At 41.5% G+C, this 20420-nt stretch overlaps 1 protein-coding gene across 7 annotated transcripts in view; it reads left to right on the forward strand.

Annotated features, from left to right (window-relative positions):
* The window catches only part of IQGAP2 (IQ motif containing GTPase activating protein 2), a 126950-nt gene that overhangs the window by 98511 nt on the left and 8019 nt on the right, over positions 1–20420 (forward strand). For all 7 annotated transcript variants that reach the window (XM_040089651.1, XM_040089652.2, XM_040089655.2 and 4 more), the window contains 15 exons: positions 3816–3977; positions 5172–5314; positions 6259–6429; positions 9125–9208; positions 10039–10110; positions 10273–10342; positions 11291–11499; positions 12198–12347; positions 13134–13297; positions 13938–14162; positions 14897–15037; positions 15379–15463; positions 15925–16157; positions 18423–18555; positions 20082–20184. In XM_040089651.1, coding sequence (XP_039945585.1) covers positions 3816–3977; positions 5172–5314; positions 6259–6429; positions 9125–9208; positions 10039–10110; positions 10273–10342; positions 11291–11499; positions 12198–12347; positions 13134–13297; positions 13938–14162; positions 14897–15037; positions 15379–15463; positions 15925–16157; positions 18423–18555; positions 20082–20184 — 2145 coding nt within the window. The remainder of the gene's footprint in view (positions 1–3815; positions 3978–5171; positions 5315–6258; positions 6430–9124; positions 9209–10038; positions 10111–10272; positions 10343–11290; positions 11500–12197; positions 12348–13133; positions 13298–13937; positions 14163–14896; positions 15038–15378; positions 15464–15924; positions 16158–18422; positions 18556–20081; positions 20185–20420) is intronic.

Consider the following 20420-nt stretch of genomic DNA (forward strand, 5'->3'; position numbering starts at 1 on the left):
ATTATGCTCTTCTAATCTGTGAGGAAGAGGAAATCTGTAGGAAAAGTGCTGAGGCTTAATCTGTCAGAGTGCTGAATGCCCTCAACACCTTTTGTCAAAGCTTCAGCTGATTATAGTAATTTTAGAAAAAACTATTCACAACACATAATAAACTTTGGGAAGTAATGTAGAAGCAAGCGCCGCTGGGTTTATGGGCGCGTTGGAGAGCACGGTGACGTGCCTGCCCTTTCCAGCCCAGAGCCAGCACAGCTCAGACAGGGCACTGGGTATTGGTCAGCCTTCTGCTTCACTTGGCTTTGGGTGAGTCAGTGTCCCCTCCTGCTGCTCCTTGGGCGGTTGTGAATGCAAGTGCTGGAGCGGGTGCATTCCTGCAGCGCTGTGCCCAGCCATCCCTGCTCAGCCCTGAGCCCACGGACGCGTCAGGAGCTCCTGCTTGGGAAGTTGTGGGTGGGAGAGAACACGGCTGCCTCTTACAAACAGCCATCCCTGCTACAGGAACGTTGCATTTTACTATCGGTTTACTATTGAGCTAAACAACTGATAGGGCCTTCACGTAACAAGGCAGATGCACTGAAAATAGCTGAAGCACTTTGTGGGTCACACGTCCATGGGAAGCACTGGGCTTGTGTTTTCTGAAATAGGGTCAGATACACGGTCTCAACCAATCCTTTGTACTGGGGAGTGCTAATACCTCCTTCTGTGGAAAAACCTGCTTCCCATGGATGCCCCCCCCCGAGCCATGAGGAAACATATGAGCTCAGAGAAGGGAAGGAAACGTGTAGCTTATAAATTGAGTTAAACCTAAAGAGAAGCTTGAAAAAACACCCTCATTTGTGATCACTGGTGTAAAAGGATTAAGATGGATCGTAAGCAGCCTGCAGAAAGTACAACAGCATAATTCATACAGAAATACCATACAAGGTTGCTAGTGGTAAACTGTTGGTCCATCCACTACTAGCTGTTGTACTAAAATCTGTTGGTAGTAAATGCACAGCTTTTCACAATCGAGGATGCTCAGTGGAACTGTTTTAACATTCCACGTTTGTGAAAAAAATACCATTCTTCTGTACTCTGCCCTGTGGATCGAAGAGAAGCACTGTCAGCACAGCACACTCTTAAAGAGCTCTAAGGTTCTGCAGCTAAAACCTGAGATTTAACATTTCCCCATGGCACAGAACCTGATCCTTCCTATAACCAACACATCCTGCCTCAGGAAGTTTGCATGTTGTGTGCACGTAGTCTAAACTTAAAGTTCAGCTTGATCACAACTTGGAAAGGAGCTTTCATTTGATCTATCACACAGGCACTGTTTTTGAAAGACAAACAACTCCAAAACTTTTGCGAGGTAGTCAAAAATGTATTTTTCCAGTTTAAAAAGTGGGTTTTGCTGCAGTAATGGCAATAAAATAAACAGTAAAATAAGAGACGATATTGGCAATAGTACTGAAACAATGTTGATCACTAACCAAACTAACTTTTATGCCTTATATAAATACTATGTGGTACAGTATTAAATTTTTGAAAGGCTTTTACAGTACTCCCTGTCAGTAAAGGACTGTATTTAGGAAGAAGTGCTCATTAAGTGCTGGTGCACTTCCTAACTCATTGTGGTGCTCACTGTGTGTTTTGCATCACCTTGCTTCACTTCTTGAATGAGTTCAACCATTGTACTCCTTATCTAAGTGGAGGACAAAAAGAGATCGGCCAAGTATCAGCTCTACAGCCTTCAGGAGTAGATTTGAACGCTGAGTTCATCTTGCACAGGAAGAGTCTGTCAAAGCAGGAAGTCTGTGTGTCCTGAGAGAGTCCAAGTTATAGGAAAAAGCTGATCTTTGGCCTTGTTGAGAGTTCAGGCTTATCACACCAGACAGCTGTGGCTCTGTATATCACAGCTGTTTAAAAGGGAGGATGGGTGTGGAAAAGAGCCCTTTGCAGTGCTGATCTGGTGCTGGCACCCCAACTGCTAGAGAGGCAGACTGGAGCTGACAGTTTTCTGGCAGCTGGGGATGGCTAATCCCCAGTTATCTTATGATTTTCCAGGGTCTAAATGGCCTTTCTCTAGAGCAACAGCCACAGTATTAACTGCTAGCACTTAAAATGAAAGGAATAATTTCTGCTGGGTTGAGGTTTTTCTCCATTAAACACTTTTCTTATATTTTTCTTCAAAAATACAGGCATAAATAACTAAAAGTTGAGGAAAAGCCAGATGACAGTGGACCTACATAAACTAATCTTAGCTTAAGTTGTGTTTTGTTTTGTCTCTGTAAAAATATCCTCCAGCATGCTTAACTGCGTGATGAAAAGGAGGAAGGAAAGCATTCAAATACTGCTGAACAGAGCTGATGAGGCACATGGGACTGTGTATGAGTCTGGGACCAGCAGCAGCCGGCTGTAATGTGTGGTTTCCCAGTTTTTCCTGCTTCCTTGCTGCTGAGGCCAGATGTCTGGATATCACAATGCCACAGCAGTCGTAGAAATACATCTCCAGTGCACGTGTATGCGGGGCAGAGGTCTGTCTCAAAGCACAGAAAATTAGCAGGCTGCTATCTGACAGAAATCCAGACGGTGGTGGTGTGGTATTGCACGCCTGCTTTGTTCCTCAGCTGGCTGACAATGTATTTTTGGTGGATCCATTACTGCCCAGCCAAAGCTACCCGTTCCACCTCAGTCAAACTAACGACAAAGAAAAACTGTTTCTATCACTGAAATCCTTTCCTGCTTGCCCAGTCTCATGGAGGGACTCCTGTACATGGGCTTCTGATACTGAATGTGTTTTGGGTCAGCTCTGTGTGTGCAGGGACTCCCTTAATAGGGCTGCGGGTAGACACAAGGTCAGGGAAGGTGTTTGCTGCTGCAGCATGAAGTGCAGCTGTGGGGTGCAGAGGTAGGCAGATCCCCTCAAGCTAGGACATAATATGGGTGTTCTAGCTCTCTTCACTTGTTTGTGCATGGATCTTGAATTTAGATGTGAAGGAACACCTTTAAAGACCAGAGCAGCCATTTCTAAAGCAGCCTAAACATCTAGGGGGTTAAGGCACTTTTGAAGTGGCAATGTGCTTCCACGTGTCTGCTGCCAGGTGTGGTGGAATCTGTTCCCTCGGTGATGGTGGGATCTGCACAAGGAAGTCCTGGATTAGAGTATGGATAATGCCATATAACATCAAAGTCTGCACATGCTTCACAGAATCACCCCTCCGCGTGATTTTATTTGCCCTGGAAGCAAAACCTGCATCTCTGGCAAATTCAAGGGCATGAATTAGCTTTAAACAAGTTCCTGAGGAGGCAAGTTCAAGAAAGGGCTGCTTCAGGATGCTGACTAGGTTGCTGCAAGGATTTGCTCAAGGCAATCAGTTTTAATTCCCATTTTGTACAGTAGAAGTGAATGTTTACAGCTTGTACCCAAATTACTTCGTGTACCTGTAGAAGGCTCCCAAGTGATCAGTGGGTGATGGCATGTCTGTTAGGGCGGGCTGAGAGTGTGGGTACTTGCCATCCTCAACCCCTGCCCTATTGTCACCTGCTATGTCACTTGATGGGGGGCAGCTTTGCCCCCAGACTGCTCTCAGTTGCGCTGTGGCTGCACCCAAGCCTGGCTGGAGCACACACTTTCTACCTAACATGCTTGCTGTTCCACAAAATACTTGTGCTTACAAGCATGAAGGTGGCTGAAAATGGGTAAAGCACTGAATTGCTGTGTATGCCATGTTGTCTGTATGTGCCAACTGTTACAAGGCTATTTTTAAAGTTTCTGGAGGCTAGAGTTGTGGGAACATAGAGTGTAAGACTCTTATTTTTTCTATGTTATTTTACCCTAGTGGCTGTTGGAATATCAATGATTAACAAGAGCTTGGAGAAAGGTGATTCACAGCCAATCCTGATGATTCTACAGTCGAGGTTTGGATTGAGAGTCATTCCTGAGTGTGCTGAAGCCTACTTCAGGAACCTCTCTGAAGCCAAGAACATGAAAACTACGGAAGGTAAAAAACCTCCTAAAGGACAGTTCCATATGTCCATATCACTGAGGCAACCAGAAAGCTAGAACAGGAAGTTTACCAGAAATCACTGTAAATTGAGGGAGAGAGCTGCTGCTTTAAAATCTTTTGACAAATGTTGTACTTTTCCAAGTGCATTTTACGTGGCATTGTACTGTTGTGCACCAACACAGACCACAGTACAAGCTGACAAGTAAAACTATTGATTTCCAGAGTCTAGCTGAGACTTTCTAGCATCTCCAACCTGCTTGTGAGTGAATTTAGGGTAGCTTCTCTGTGATTATCAGTAAACTAGTCCATTCTCTCAGAGAACCATTTTACTGACAGTGTTTTTGCATATTATCAGAGGCAGAGATGCACACACCAGTCTTACAGATTGCTGCCAAAGATCAAGCCGCTGTCTGACAGCGTTCACAGCCCAGTTATGGTCCCTGTGCATTGCCAGAGCAGCAGTTACCAGCAGAAGCTGGGGCTAGAATCTCTTCTTAGCAGATGATGGGATGATTTGTCATGTCAGAGCTGCAAAAGCTGGTCGCAGCCAACAGCAGCCAAGGTTACAACAGCAGCTAACGTTTACAAAAAAAAATTACTGTCAGTGTAGTACCCATTCTTACGGTAAGTTTCACTTTGCAACATGAGTATTTTCAAGGCCTTACTAGTTTTATCTTGAGGCCTTTAGTGCACAAGGAAATGAGGTTTTTCCTGCCTGTCAGGATGCAGACTGGCTTACCAAAGCTATAAACAAGAAAATTCTGTGGATATAGGAAATGTCGTGTGTGAGGTAAGAGTCAGTAAGTCTAGAATTTGGGCAGAAGACAAGAAAAATATATTTTTATAAACAAAGTCTGTTTCACTTAAGAGTGATGATGTAAGACAGAGGACACACTGTTTCGGGAGCACTAACTCGGCTCGTTAGGTTTCGAGAGGCTAGCAGTGGATCTGTACCAACCTCATAGTTGTTGCAATAACTTTATCACCATTTTGTTCTAGAGGAATGACCCTCATCCACCTAGCAGGACATTTTGAAAGTCCTTGCTACAAAAAGGCCCAAGATACATAGAGATTTTGCATGTCAAAGGGCTTCCCAGCAAGTACAGGGAGGGGAAATGAGCAGGGAGAGCTGTAATTTATCAGTGAAATGGGACACAAATGTGTACTAATGGTATGAACTGCCTTTAGGTTCTAGTGAAGGTCCATGGATTAAACTTGTAATGAGAGGCATGTATGATTACTATTACAACGTGGAAACTGAGGAAGGTACCTGTGCTGCCCCCAAAGGAGTTGTACCAAAAACTTCATGGTTAACTGGTGAAGAAATCCAGGTAGGTGGCTGAAACTTTGGCTTTTGTTGCAAAAGCAACGTAAACATTTGAGAGAGCCTGAGACATGACAATTATCAAGAGGCTTTGGTGGGTGGAACTGAATGTCACTTTATCAGTGTCTGCTTCTGGCAAGAGCAGCAACTTTAGTCTAAGCAGACAGTGATAGCACAGCCTCCTGTCCAGGGTGTGTCAATGATTTAGGAATTTCCTTACTGGAAGGTACAGCATTTCTTTTAATGACCATCAGCAGACACCAGTGGAGGAAAGTCTGGTTGCTTCCATATGCTTTTATATGACTTTGCATTGACCTGTAACAAATAATTTTATGATGTATTTGTGAGCAGGTGGAACCACCGTTTTCTGCCTAAATCTGACAGTATATTTGTATCTCCAGATTCAAGAGGATGAGTGCGCAATTTTAGCACCCTTACTGTAGAGGTTTTGCTCTAGTGTGAAATGTAACTTAGAACAAAGCAGTTCACATGAGCCTCTGGGTAATTTGTTCTTCAGTTATTTATCTAAGTTGCAGGCTCACTCCTCTAACACAAAGAACTCGAGTCAGTGTAAGTCCTTATGAAATTCTGAATGCAGCAGCACTTGAGCATCCTTCCCAACAGGGAACCTGGTGATTCTGTGAGTATTTCTAGAAGTCTGAGTTGTACAAGATGCATGTAAGTGTTAGGAAAGCAGAGCCCTGCTAATGTATAAAAGAATACTCCCGTATAATAGCATACCCACTTGAATAACTGAAGCTTGAAAGCAGCTCAGTTACCGGAGGTGTAGGGCTCAGCAGAAACAATGTAGCTCTTTCTTCTTACTGATTAAAATGTAGGGGTAAATCAGAGGGACTCGGTGAACATAAACTGCGGTGATGGAGAAAACACAGTCTAAATTCCAGGAAGGTTTTGTCTTTTAAATGACCTTTTGCCATCATCTCTTCACAGAACATTGCCGGGCAAGTTACAGCAGATTACAATCGAGAGCAGCTGTGGCTTGCTAATGAAAATCTGATTGTTGGGCTGCAAGCCCGAGCAAGGGGATTCTTAGTCAGAAAAAACTATCGGGAGAGAAAAGCCTATCTTCAAAACCAGGAACCATCTGCCATCAAAATACAGGTATTGTTCTAGAAGAAGGTAATGTGGCTTGGACAGCTTTTTTAATGTAACAGGTGACATGACTGATTACTACCACCGATAAAATACACAAACAGATCTGTCTCCCTGTTCTCAGCAGCAGAGTTTAAAATTCTACATCTGCAAATATATGTGCTTTCACATAGCAAATATCCACTTTTAAGAGAACTGATCATATCCACCTCCAGTGTAAGTTACTTGGGAAAATCTCATTGATGCACAGCCCTGGCTTTGTTCTGACGTGCTCAGATTCCTTGTGGTGTGTCTAACTGCACACAGTACAAGACCAGAAGATATTTGTTAAGTATCGGAGCAAAAATTCCTCGGCAAAGCATGACTTAAGAAATACATTCCTTACTAGACTATCCCTAGTTGGAAGTGGTTTGTTTCTGCTCCATGAAGTCATAGCTGGGCAGGGAGCGGCAGCTGCCCTGGTGTTCTTTGCCAGTATTTCTTGGATGTTTCCAGTTTTCTGAACTCCAGAAGGTGTACAAAGGAAACATTCTGCTGAGGGTGCAAGCGCTGACAGAGGCCTGCACGCTGGTTTTAAACGGTGAAATATCCAGCTCCTGTTGGAAGAAATTTATTCCACCACCCACTCGCAAAAGAAAAAAATAAAAAAGGAAAAATACACAAGAGATTTTTTTTTTTTAATTTACAGTAACTGTATTTAACAATTGATTATGACAAATAGCTTTACCACTAGTAGTTGTTATTTGGATTGACTTTTCATTTTCCAGCATGGTGTCTGAGCCCAGTAAAGAATTGTACTTTGAGAAATTAAAAGTCTGTGTGAATAGGCTCAAAATATGGATAAATTTAGCTAAGAAAAGTTGTAATAAATCATTAAAGTAGAAATTATTTGTGGAAAGACAACAAATAGAGGACAAGGCCGATGTCACTGGCAGATAGAGATGACAAGCAAAAGCAGCAGGAAAAGTATCTGTTATCCCAGTCACTGGGTTCCTTGGCGAGTGTTTGTTTCTGAGCTAGCAAACAGAAGAGTCATCTGAAGGAATTAATTTGGAAAAGAGGCCAGGGCAGGAACAATGTGGGTCCAGATAGGTAAGGGACAATTTCTATATGCAACCGAGCAACGGAATGAGTATGTCTGGTAGAGATCACAGCAGGTCTTCTGGTCCAATCTCACTTTTCAAGCAGGGTTACCCCAGAGCACATGGCACAGGACTGCATCCAGGTAGTTCTGGAATATCCTCAAAGGCTCCACAACTTCTCTGGTCAATTTGTTCCAGTGCATGGTCACCTGCACAGTAAATACGTTCTTCCTCCATATTTAGGTGGAACTTCCTGTGCATCAGTGTCTGCCCATTGCCTCTTGTCCTTTTTGCTCAGCACCACTGAGAAGGGCCTGATCCACCCTCTCGATACCCTCCCTTCAGATACTGATAGACATTGGTGAAGTCCCCTCTCAGCCATCTCTTCTTGAGGCTGAACTGGCCCAGCTCCCTCTGCCCTTCCTTTGTAAGGGAGATGCTCCAGACCCTTCATCATCCCTGTAGCCTCTGCTGGACCCACTCCAGGAGCTCCATATCTCTCTTGTCCTGAGGAGTCCAGAACTGGACACAGCACTCCAGGTGAGGCCTGACCAGGACAGAGAAAAGGGCAGAATCACCTTCCATGACCTGCTGGCAATGCTCCCTCAGGAGCCCATTGGATTTCTTGGCCACCAGGACACACTGCTGGCTCATGGACAGCTCGCTGCCCACCAGGACCCCCAGGTCCTTCTCTGCAGAGCTGCTCCCCAGCAGGTCAGCCCAAGGCTGTGCTGGTGCCTGGGGTTGTCCTTCCCCAGGAGCAGGACCCTGCATTTGCCTTTGCTGAATTTCAGATGGTTCTTCTTTGTCTCTCCGAGCTGCCGAGGTCAGCACTCAGGTATCAACCACTCCTCCCAGCTTTGTGTCCTTGGTGAATTTGCTGAGCAGGCATCTGCCCCTTCACCCAAGTCATGGCTGAATAAGTTAAACAGTGCAGCACTGAACCTTTGGGGACAGCACTAGGGACAGCCCTCCAACTAGACCCTGTGCCACTGATTTTGACCCTCTGGGATCTGTTGTTCAGCCAGTTCTCGATCCACCTCACTGCTAATCCAGCCCACATCCCTGCGTTTGTCTATGAGGATGTTGTTAAGAGAGTGTTGAAATTCCTGCTGACAATATCCACTGCTCTCCCCTTACCCTTACACACTTACTTTATCAAACCCATGGTGACTATTCCTGATCATCTTGTTATCCATGTGGACAGAGATGGTCCTCAGATCAAGGCACTCCATTGCTTTTCCAAGGATGGGAGGAGAGGCTGAGTAATGGGCAAGAGCTGAAAGTCACTTATGTGGGATGAAGCCAGTGACTGAGATGCTAAGGATGAGGGTCTAGTGGCGATAAAAGTAGGAATGAATTCAGAAGGGTGAAGGAAATAGCATTGGACAATAAAGTGTGTTGATATTGGTCAAAATTAACATGAAATGTATTAGAATACCTAAAAAAAAAAAAAAAAAAAACAGAGGCAAGTTTACTTATACCTTAGTTATCTCTTCATCACAACAGCGGATTTTTTTTCTACAAGATAAGCGCTGTTAATGATCTTAGTGTGTTACATAGATTTAATATTATGTAAAGTTTCTTAATGGGATAATGGTCTCTGTCCTTTCCTAAAATAGGCTTTCTGGAAAGGATTCAAACAAAGGAAAAGCTACATTGACAGACTAAAGGTACTTCAAGGCAATGTTGCTGCTATTGTTAAGGTAAGAATACCCAATGTGTTTTGGGGGCCAAGTACGTTTTATATATGTATATAATGAACAGGTATTTGGGTCTGAATCAGGTATAAATTAGGGACTGTGATATGTCCCAGGACATTACTGTAACACATGCAGAATTCAGATGGTTGTCTCTATATCACCTTGTTTTATATAAAAGCCCTAAGAAATAATAGTCCATCACCACCTGGGAATCGGACACAAGGAGCACGGGCTGGAGGTTTTCCAGAAATTTGCATGGCATTGAAAGTTGTTTGATTGATAGCTTAAGCAAACTGCTTCTTGAAATCTCTGTGTTTGACTTTCAACAGGCTTTGCAGAACTTGAGGTACTCTTGAAAGAGATTTTCTTACATTTCTCTTTCCAACACTAACACTAGAAAACATTTGTGATGACAGTGTATTACTTCCTTAAAAGCTGTCAAATCTCTCTCTGAAAAGTGCTCACTCTTCTGAGATGTTAATGGCATCGTTACGTGGTGATCGGATTGCAGATCACAGATGGGACATTGTGACAAGATCTCCTGCTTTTGAGGGAGACTGGTTTAGAACTGAGACCTGAAGGTAGAAGTTATTTCCAAAGACAAGGTTACACACAGATGGCAGCAATTTGAACTCAGCTTGATTTAGTGGTTTGGTGGGAACCTCCTTCTCTGGTCACTGGCCAGTAAGAGCCTGGTGGTACAGTCATCTGTGGCCCTGGGCAGACAAGAACAGCACGCCTGCAGAAGTAGATTTTCAAAAGTAAATTTAAAACACACACAAAAAGTTTGTGCAGTGTCCCTTAACTTTTAAAAAATTTTATTTAATTTTCAGATTCAGTCATGGGTCAAAATGTGGCTAGCAAGGAGAGCTTACAGGAAACGCTTACAGTACTTCAAGGATCATGTAAGTAATTTTTCTCCATTTTGAACACGAAGAATTAAAGTATGGTAGTACAACTGCAGGAGCAGTTTTGGGAAACAGGAAAGAGGGTGCAAGTTTTGCAGTATGTTTCTGAGCAGAAGCCTGTCACAACTAATTCATTTGCCTAATCTTGATCCCTTTCAGAATGACCAAATTGTGAAGATACAAGCATTTCTTAGAGCAAACAAGGCCAGGGAGGACTACAGAACACTAAGTAAGTAGTAACAGTTTCTTGGGTTTTTTCTCCAAGATTCAGGTGGTTTTAGAGTCTTTTTGCCCTCTGCAAAGCTCTGAGCCAAACACAAGAAAGAGACGGAGTTTTCAGGTTCTGATTTTTCAAGGTTGCACGCTTTGTTTACTGTTTCTTATCAATTCTCTCAGTGCCCAACAAAGGTCTCTGCAGTTGCTCAGGCATCTGGTGACTCCTCCCGCACTGGGCTGTCGCTATCTTTTATACTAATTGTTACGTGTTCTTTATTTATCATTATTTGCCAATACCTATCACTTACACTAAACAGGTCATCTCTGCTTTGACCCAATCTCTTTAAACTACTTTGTGCCACCGTCACTGCAGAAAATGGAGTGAGGGAAGAAGAAAGAAGAAGCAGGAGACAACGCCCCAAATCCTCCATCTTGCTCCCATTCACTTCAATACTAAAAACCCAAACCTACTGTTTTCTCACCCTGTGATAAGCTAAACTACTATCTTTCACACTCTTGTGGCTTGCAATCCATCCCGCAGTGCAGGAAGCCTTTCCCATGGACTGGGATCAAAGCCAATGTCCCTCTGGGCTCTGGGCCAGGGTCCCAGACCCCCCTGTCCAGGTCTCTGACCTTCCAGGGCAGCCAAAGGAACGCCCTGGACTCCAACAACAGTTGAATGTTGTAGGGGGAAAAATATGTTACTGTGTTAAATCAGGGATTTTTTAAGTTGCACATGAGATTTCTCAGTCTCTTATTTAACTTTAAAAGTGGGTGCAAGTGTTTGTAACACAATTGTTCTACAGCTGAAAGTATTTTGCATAGCTGTACTTTTAAAGTTTGACAAAAACATTGCTAACTGGCATAAACTTCAAATTTTCTGCATAGTGATCAGTTTCCTGAGGGCTTTAGGGGTGTTCGGTGTTACATCAACTAACAATCCTATTTTCTTTAACTGCAGTTGGTGCTGAAAATCCCCCCTTGACTGTTCTGCGCAAATTTGCCTACCTCTTGGACCAAAGTGACTTGGACTTTCAAGAAGAACTGGAAGTAACAAGGTTAAGGGAAGAAGTGGTTACAAAGATCCGATCCAATCAACAGCTGGAGAAGGATTTGAACTTAATGGACATAAAGATTGGATTGCTGGTGAAAAACAGAATCACTCTTCAGGTCAGCAGGCTCTGTTCAGGCTCCCTTGGTAGCACGGACTGAGCGCTTTCCCATGTTGAAGGAACGCAGGGTTACGCAATCACAGATGAGGCTGGAAGGGATCTCTGGAGGTCATCTGGTCCAAACACACTACACAAGCAGGGACACCCAGAACAGGTTGCCCAAGACCATGTCCAGATGGGTGATTATCTCCAACAATGGAGACTCCACAATCTGAGCAACCTGTGCTAGTGCTCAGTCACCCTCAATTAGTCAAAGTACTACTGGTAAATTAAGCACAATCTTTACATGTTTCTGCCTTGTGCTAGATCTGTTGTCCTGAGTTGTAAATTACTGTATTTTGCTAGTTGTGGACAATAGTAATTAATTGGCAGGTTTAAATTTTTTACACCTTTTCTGTCTTAGAATAGAGTAGACTTCTGATCATACTGAACAGCTTGTTCAATGTTAATTAATCATGGATTAGAATGTATAGGAGATTCTATACATTCAGCATACAGACATTGTTTGCAAGCCATACTGGTGAAAGATAAAGATGTTAAAAAAACTCAGTAGTGAATAGAGCTGCAAAATTTACAAAGCTTCTGATTAAGGCACTTGGACTAATACCGCATATAACATGGTTGAGAAAATGTTAATTTTTCTAATCTGCCTGTTTAGTGAATATATAATCCAGATTTTTGATCACCTTTCTGCAGGATGTAGTACTGCACAGTAAGAAACTTAACAAAAAGAGCAAAAGTCAACTGGAGGAGATGGTTATGGTTGACAAGCAGGGCATCAAAGGTTTGAGTAAGGAGAGAAGAAAAAAACTGGAGGCTTATCAACACTTATTCTACCTTCTACAGGTAAATTTTAATGCAAAAATTAACATGGGAGCAAATTTTTGAAGAAAAACTAGAAATGTATTGTACTGCTTATTTTGTTTTAATAATTGTAGTTGTGATTATGAAAATATTTCCAAGTAACGTGCAGACTGCAGCAGTCAGTCAATGATCAATTTCTAATTCTTCCTGTAAATGAGAAAATCCTTGTTGTTTTTAAAGTGTGTAGCAAATACAGCTGGTTTTTGCTTGAGTATACTTCAGTCTGTATGAAGCTGAAGAGAAATGTTTACCTCCCTATAGTCCACGTAAATTACTGTCACTAGCAGCATATTTTATATGTGGTGGAAGGGAAGTGGTCCACAATGCAGTTCACAGAATATAATTTATCTGTTCTCGTGCTTTTTTTATCTCACCTCACTGACATTTTTCTAGAAGCATTTTAGATCCTCCCAGGGCAGATGCCCTCCAAAGTAGACACGTAGTATGCAAAGTTTTCTTGGTAGATAGCTATTGTCATATGGTAAATTCTAATTGTCATCAGGTACATAGACTAGATTAAGAGAGGAACTATCCAGAGACTGCAAATAAAATCCTTAATGGAGCTTCTCACAGACTGTGCAGTATTCCATGTTTCTTATGTACTAGGATTTGGAGAAATCTAAAACCTGTTTGGAAAAGTGTCGTATATTTGAGTCAACGTAACTGCTTTGGGCGTGAACAAATGTAGAGAGCTGCCCTCCAGGTGGGGAGAGTTTGTCCTGGACAACCGTGTGCAAGTTTTGGGGTTTTTTTCTTTTTGCTTTGTAGACTAATCCCACGTATCTGGCAAAGCTGATTTTCCAGATGCCACAAAACAAATCAACAAAGTTTATGGATACAGTCATCTTCACTCTATATAACTATGCCTCCAACCAACGGGAAGAATACCTGCTTCTCAAACTCTTCAAAACTGCTCTAGAAGAGGAGATAACGTATGTGTAACCGCAGAAAGTATTTAGTTAGTTTGTGATTTAAGCAGTTCAATGAATGCTTCGTGCTTTAAGGAAACTGATGGTTAATCTTCAAACTACCATAAAATTACATACATAGTTTTATTACAAGAGAACTTTGTTTTCTATGTGTGACTCTTGAACTCAAGTGATTGCTGATTCAGAAAAAAATAATCTTTCTTTGGCAGACCATATTCCTCTATGAAAAAATGGTTTGTAGAAAGATGTTAGGGCTTCCTGGTTTGTGCTTGAGTATGTAAGGGTGGAGAAAGTATTATTTTTCTTTATGTAATCTTATGTTCTGTAGGTGAAGATTGATGTCTTATCCTGAAATAATGAATTGTTATTTTATGCCCTTGACAGATATTCTCTGAACAGGTATTTGGGTCTGAATCAGGTATAAATTAGATGCCAGGGACTATGCTGTGTTCTGGGGCATTACTATAGCACACACAGAATTCAGATGGTAGTCTCTATATATCACCTTGTTTTATATAAAAGCCTTAAGAAATAGACCATATAAAGAGGTTTCAACATAGAAATAGGGTAGCTTTAAAAGCGTGGGGTTTGAAAATGTGGATAACTGCATATATGAGTCAGAACCGTTCTGTTCCTGATCCAGCTCCAAGGTAGACCAGATTCAGGACATCGTTACTGGAAACCCCACTGTCATTAAGATGGTTGTCAGCTTCAACCGAGGCGCTCGCGGGCAGAACACTCTGCGCCAGCTCCTGGCCCCGGTGGTGAAGGAAATCATGGAGGACAAGTCTCTCATAATCAACACTAGCCCAGTGGATGTTTACAAGACGTGGGTAAACCAGCTAGAAATGCAGACTGGTGAGGCCAGGTGAGATGGACGCGTTGTACCACACACATGAGGAGTCCCCCAGTTCTGCTTTCCGGTTCTTTCTCTGACAAATTGCACTGTACTTGTGCACATGCACCCCTTATCAATCTTCCTCCAGCAGTGAGATTTTGGGGAGGGATGTTTGACAAAGAGCTGCTTTCACTTGTTCTGAAAGCGATCCTTTCGTTGTCATGAACTTCCAAAGTTAATTACTTAATTACTTTGTAAGTGTAATAGATTATGCAGCGGAACAGTTTAGTCTTTTTCTCGGTTTTTTAACTAACAGCATGTTAATAGCATCCCAGGCTTTTGATGAGCTGTGCTGGGATGAAGGTGTGGAGATGCATGCTTTATATTTGTTAATATATAATATGTATAAATATGCATATACATGTACGCATATAACATATACATATTTTATATATACATATAAAATATTTTATATACTATTACAATACAATATAATTGTGATATAATATATTAATTCGATAATATATTCTATATTTGTATTCTTCTTTTGTTAGGAGGTACATGATAACATGTGCACCTCTAAGCAAATTACTTACCTCCAAAAAAGGAAGCCAAAGCATCTGAGACTTCTAGTAACAAAGCCCAGCTTCAGTTGTATTTGTCAGACTTTTGTTCACTGATGGCTCTTATGAAGAGGAAAAAAAAAAAGCATCTTATTCTCAGATGTATTTAACTTGGTTTAATGTTCACTTTATGCTTTGCAGCAAACTGCCATACGATGTGACCACAGAACAAGCACTGACACACACGGAAGTGGTCAACAAACTGGAATCATCTATTCAGAGTCTGCGAGCAGTCACTGACAAAGTTCTCACGTCCATATTCTCCTCGCTCAATATGATGCCGTAAGTGCTGCGTTAGGACTCTCCAAGCAGCAGTTCATGTGCAGTCCATTTGAACACCTCTGTGGTGGAGATCCTTTCCAATCCTCTCCATGCTTTTGGAGGCTTGTGATGCTGCCTCTCAAATTTGTTACCCAGTAGAAGGAGTGGTGTCTCTGCCTGGCCTAAGCGCCTGGCAAACCCCTCCCTGTACTTGAAATGTTTTGAGTTTTCCATTATCAACTCACTCTTGTGTTTCAAGGGAGTGGGCAAAAAGCCAGTGACTTAAGCTGCCTAGAATGATTGCTTTGTGTTTCATCTAAGTCTTTTCCAATATTTTGCCTTTTCATCTGTTCTACATGTAGTTACGGAATGAGATACATAGCCAAAGTCCTGAAGAGTTCACTCCATGAGAAATTCCCGGATGCAACAGAAGATGAGCTATTAAAGGTAGACTTCTTAGGGCAAACTGGCAGCAGCTTGTTGTTTGAATGCCAAAGCGGTTTTTTATTAACATTAAATATTCTAAGGAACTGGGAAAGCAGCATTTATTGAAGCATTTATTTATTTGGCACTTCTTATTGAGTTGCAAAGGGGCTGAGGAAAGGGAGAAGGGAATTCTGATGCCACATTCTAGGGATGTTACTCTGGGTGTTCAGCAATTCTTATGGAAGAGGGTGCTCAACCTGTTTTAGATAGTAACTGTATTTAAAAGGCTGAAGTTTATCTGAATCATCCTGGGGCTTGGGTTGGTAGTGAGGTCCTTGACATCACCAATCCTTTCATTGAGAACACTGTTGTCGTCTTCTTTTTTTGTCCCCTTATCTAAAGGTATTAAAATGTTAAAAAATTGTAATGTAAATCCAATGAGGAAGGTCTCTAAAAGAAAACTTTTTTCTCCGTTTCTTTAGATTGTTGGCAACCTTCTGTACTATCGCTACATGAACCCTGCCATAGTTGCCCCCGATGGCTTTGATATAATTGATATAACAGCTGGGGGCCAGATACACCCTGACCAGAGGAGGAACCTAGGCTGTGTGGCTAAAGTCCTCCAGCACGCTGCTTCTAACAAACTCTTTGAAGGAGAAAGTGAACATCTGTCATCCATGAACACTTACCTCTCACAGACCTACCAGAAGTTCAGGTATGCAAAGCCCTCACAAATACCTACAGAATAAGAGCTTTCCTCTAGGATGAGTAATGGAGGTGGACTCCTCGTTGATAGGAATTTCCTGTTCAAGGTTAAAAATGTTGAGTGATATGGCAAAGAGAAATGCTCACTGACAAGGAAACTGGAGCAGGAGTAACAGGTTGTATTTTAGCTTGTGCATTAATTTGAGATCATCTCTGCTGTCTTGGCTGCAGCTTCTTTCTGCAAACACAGACTGAGAGCAGACTGAGGTAACTCATTATCCAGCAGAGTCAATGTCTGCTTTGATTTGGGAGGACATCTGAACATGTTGTCTGAGGAAGAAAAAAATATTTGTCTGGAAAAAGTTGCAGGGTTTGTTTTCATTCTCTCGTCTTTGCTGACAGATTCTATACAGATATCATTCTTTTATCTTGCAGTCTATACAGATATCATTCATTTATCTTACATGTTTTCCTACATTCTTTGACACAAGCTCTTTGGGGTTATTGCCCATTTTGGGGGGTGATTGCTATTTCTTTGTGGTATTGTTGAATTTTGAAACAAACAAGCACTCGGAATTTCTGTCTTTAGTGTCTGCCTTTCAAGAAAGCAAATGCACTGTTCATACAATGGGTTTCCTTGAGAGATGTCAACCATGGACACAGAGATAATACAACTTAGCAATTTTAATAAAGTATTTAAGGGCATGACATAAAGATGAAGAAGCTATAAGGTGGAAAGTAGCTAGAATAACAAATGCTAATAAAAGAGTGCTACTGTAGTCAGCCCTTGATTGCTACAAAAGGAGGAATCCCTCTCCTAATTAAGCCAACCTAAATATCTGTACGTCTGTGCTCTGTACTTTAACTAAGCCCTTTTTAGACAGCAGTGGTGGCTGCCCTTAGCTGCTTGCTCCCCTTTGGAACAATATTAGCAATGTTAGTTATGCTAAACTAATAACTCCACCTAGGTCTTTTACTCTGCATTTATGAGTTGGTGCGGACATTTGTCCACACCCTTCCTAAGCTTTTGAGATTATCTGCCTCCCCAATTCCTCCTGTAGCAACACTTTAGAAGTTTGCTACCTGTAGGTTAAAATTAAAATTTTCCTGCAATTTCATTGCATGCCCTATTGGTCATTATTTTTGGACTTGATTAATGAATTCTGCACACTTCTCATGCAATACCACTGTGATTTTGTACAATCTGATTTGTAGCCCCCAGCTTTATCTCTCCAAAGTAAAGAATCCCAGCCTGGTTTTTTTGTTGGTTGGTTGGTTGGTTGGGGTGTTGTTTGGTTTTTTTGTTTTGGGGGAGGGGGGGTTGTTTGTTTGGGGGGGAGGGGGGGTGGTGTTTTTTTGTTTTGTTTTGTTGTTTGTTTTTTGTTGTTGTTGTTTTGGGTTGGTTTTTTGTTTGTTTGTTTGTTTGTTTTGTTTTGTTTTTTTAACTATTCTCTCCCAACACTTTAAAGGTGCTGTGAATCTAAAACATGTATCCTCTTCAACACCATAGGGCTGGCACAGTATGGCTCCTGGAGCAAACCCATAGGCATTATCCAAAACCCTGCTCTTCCCAGCTGCCCCATTTCAGGTCTTCTCACTTCAGAACACAAAGTGGTTCTCTGACAGGAGGACCCTGCTGGTTCTTGGCTGTCTGTGCACATCCCTGGAGAAGTCAGTAGCTTGGAGAGACACAGCTGTCCTTTCGGGAAGCAGGTCTCAGTACTCCATGTACATACTAGTCACACTGAGACAGTAACACTTCAACCCCACTCTGCGTTTTCTCCTCCCAGGATTCTTACATTCGTAAACAATACTACATGTTCTCTCATTCTGAGCAGCTCATTTGCCGCCTAACAGCAATGGGAACAAATCTGTGGGACAAATGGGAATTTTGTGCATCTATTTTAATCAATTCCTTCTCATACTGCAAAGTGCCTTTATAAAATGAGAAATCCTGTTATAACTTTTGGGGCATTAAATAGATATTTCTCTAAGTCCTTAAAATATACCAAGTTTTCACTCATTGTTTAATAAGGAGGGGGAAACCCCCAACCCCTTTAAAACAGTCTTCCACCAGCTACCCAGGAAAGAGAACAGTTCATCAATCATATTTGATGTGTTGCCTTCAAAAGGCTCCTTGAAACATTGAGAGTAGATTGCAGGTTATAAGAGAAACATAATGCATGTCAAAGGGTTGACTGTGGCTTGTTTATACAGGCTAAATGAAGTGAATTTATAATGGGCAATTATTTCAGTCTTTCTCATTTTCTCTTAGGAATTTTTTTCAAGCAGCATGTGATGTTCCTGAACCAGAGGAGAAATTCAATATTGATGAATACTCTGATATGGTGACTCTTAGCAAGCCTGTCATATATATCTCCATTGAAGAAATTATCAATACCCATTCAGTAAGTAATGCAAACAGACTATAGCACACAGACTATCAAATATTTGCAGTTAACGCTTTCTGGGGAAAGCTTAGTTTTCTTTCTTATTTCTGAAGTAAATTCTTCATCTCTGAAATGTTCTGAAGCTGAGTATTAGATTTTTTATTTTTTTCCCCCCAGGGAAAAATGCAAATGCTGCTTTCATACAAAAGCATAATCTTGAGTAATAATTAATATGTAACACTTTCTGATGAGGGGAATGAACAATTATGCCCCAGTATCATGTGACATTTCTAACTTTAAAACAATTTTCTATCTTGGGTAAGAAAGTGAAAACATTGTGAAGGAGGGCCTTTGGGAATAGAAATTGTATATTGTGGCTCTGGCATTCTGTCATGTGACCTGTTGGAAGCAGATGCAAAATCTGATTTAGGAAAACTGACGCTGTGGTATCATGCCTGTTCTTACTCTGGGTAAAAAACAGAGTAAGTGCAGTCTGAAATATGACTTAATAGGGCATAAGTTAAATGTTTACCACATGTTCCTCCCAAAACTGGGATACTACTTGCAATATGTCCTCTGTGTGGGGCCAAGTCAAAAAAAACCCCAAAAAAACCCCAACACCCCCCCCCCCCCCAAAAAAAAAACAACCAAAAAACACCACAACAACATTCTTCCATTAAAAAAAAAAAAAAAAAAACAAAAAAAAAGCAAAAAACCCCAAAGAAACAAACAAACAAAAAAAACCACCAAAAAAACCCCACCAAAAAAACCACAACCAAAACTGCCACAAAGAATCTCTGTCAAATGCTGCTAGATACACTATGGAAAAGGTAGAATACCTAATTCACAGCAGGCCACACTATAAGTTAGTTTTATTCAAGCGAAATCTAATAACCTAATCTGCTAAAAACAAACTTTCTTGTTTGACTTTGTGCCTGATCTTTTAATTTTTGAAGCGAGAGACCTATGTCTGCAAGTAATGACCAGAAGTTATAGGTGAATGTTAGTCCTGATCAAAAACTCCTTTCAGTGAGTCTAATGACTGGCATAACATGTCTGCTGGGTGCAGTGGGTGCTGCAGAGCTGGTTCCTCGCTTAGAACATATAGTCCTTCCTGAAAGGTATCACTGACACAGTTGTAAGCTACTGGGATGGAAATACAGAAAACAGTTGTCTTCCTGTGGATCACCAGCACTGGCTTTATTCCTTTGCACATTAGGGATGCAGCACCGAAATGCTCTTCTTGGGATTATTGTCCTTTATTCTGTGATGGGCAGGACTCTCTTAGTCCTAACTGCAAATCTGCTCAGCCACATCATTTAGCACCCCAGAGACAATTGCTGGAGGAGCAAGAAAAGCTGTTTTACAGCACAAGCAACTTTAAACTCTAGCCCAGAACCCAGGGTTCTTCCTGGCCTTGGGAAGATCCTCCATAATCCTAATGATGCTAAGTCTGTGTTTTTCTACATTTAGTTTCCAGATTTATTTTTAAGATACCAGAAAAGCTTTTTCTGGATAATGATTTCACTCACATTTGTTTATAGCTGCTTCTGGAACACCAGGATGCCATTGCCCCTGAGACTAATGACCTACTGAATGAATTGCTGGAAGGTCTGGGACCCGTTCCTGATATAGAATCATTCCTTGGTATGCTGTTTTTATCTTTATGGGTAACTTCATTCTTGGGGCAGAATTAAACAGAGGCTTGACTTAAATATTCTTGGGTCTCTCAGAGCAATAGCTCCTGCTTCTTTGTTTACTACAGAATTATTTTCCAAACACTTATTGTAACATTGCACCGTATATTTGAATTTTTTCTAACTGTAATTCTCACTCTAAAAATAAATCTGTGGTTTAAAATCTGAACATTAGTAACATTTTGA

Source organism: Hirundo rustica, chromosome Z (genome assembly GCF_015227805.2).
Source record: "Hirundo rustica isolate bHirRus1 chromosome Z, bHirRus1.pri.v3, whole genome shotgun sequence".
Classification (NCBI taxonomy): Eukaryota; Metazoa; Chordata; class Aves; order Passeriformes; family Hirundinidae; genus Hirundo; species Hirundo rustica.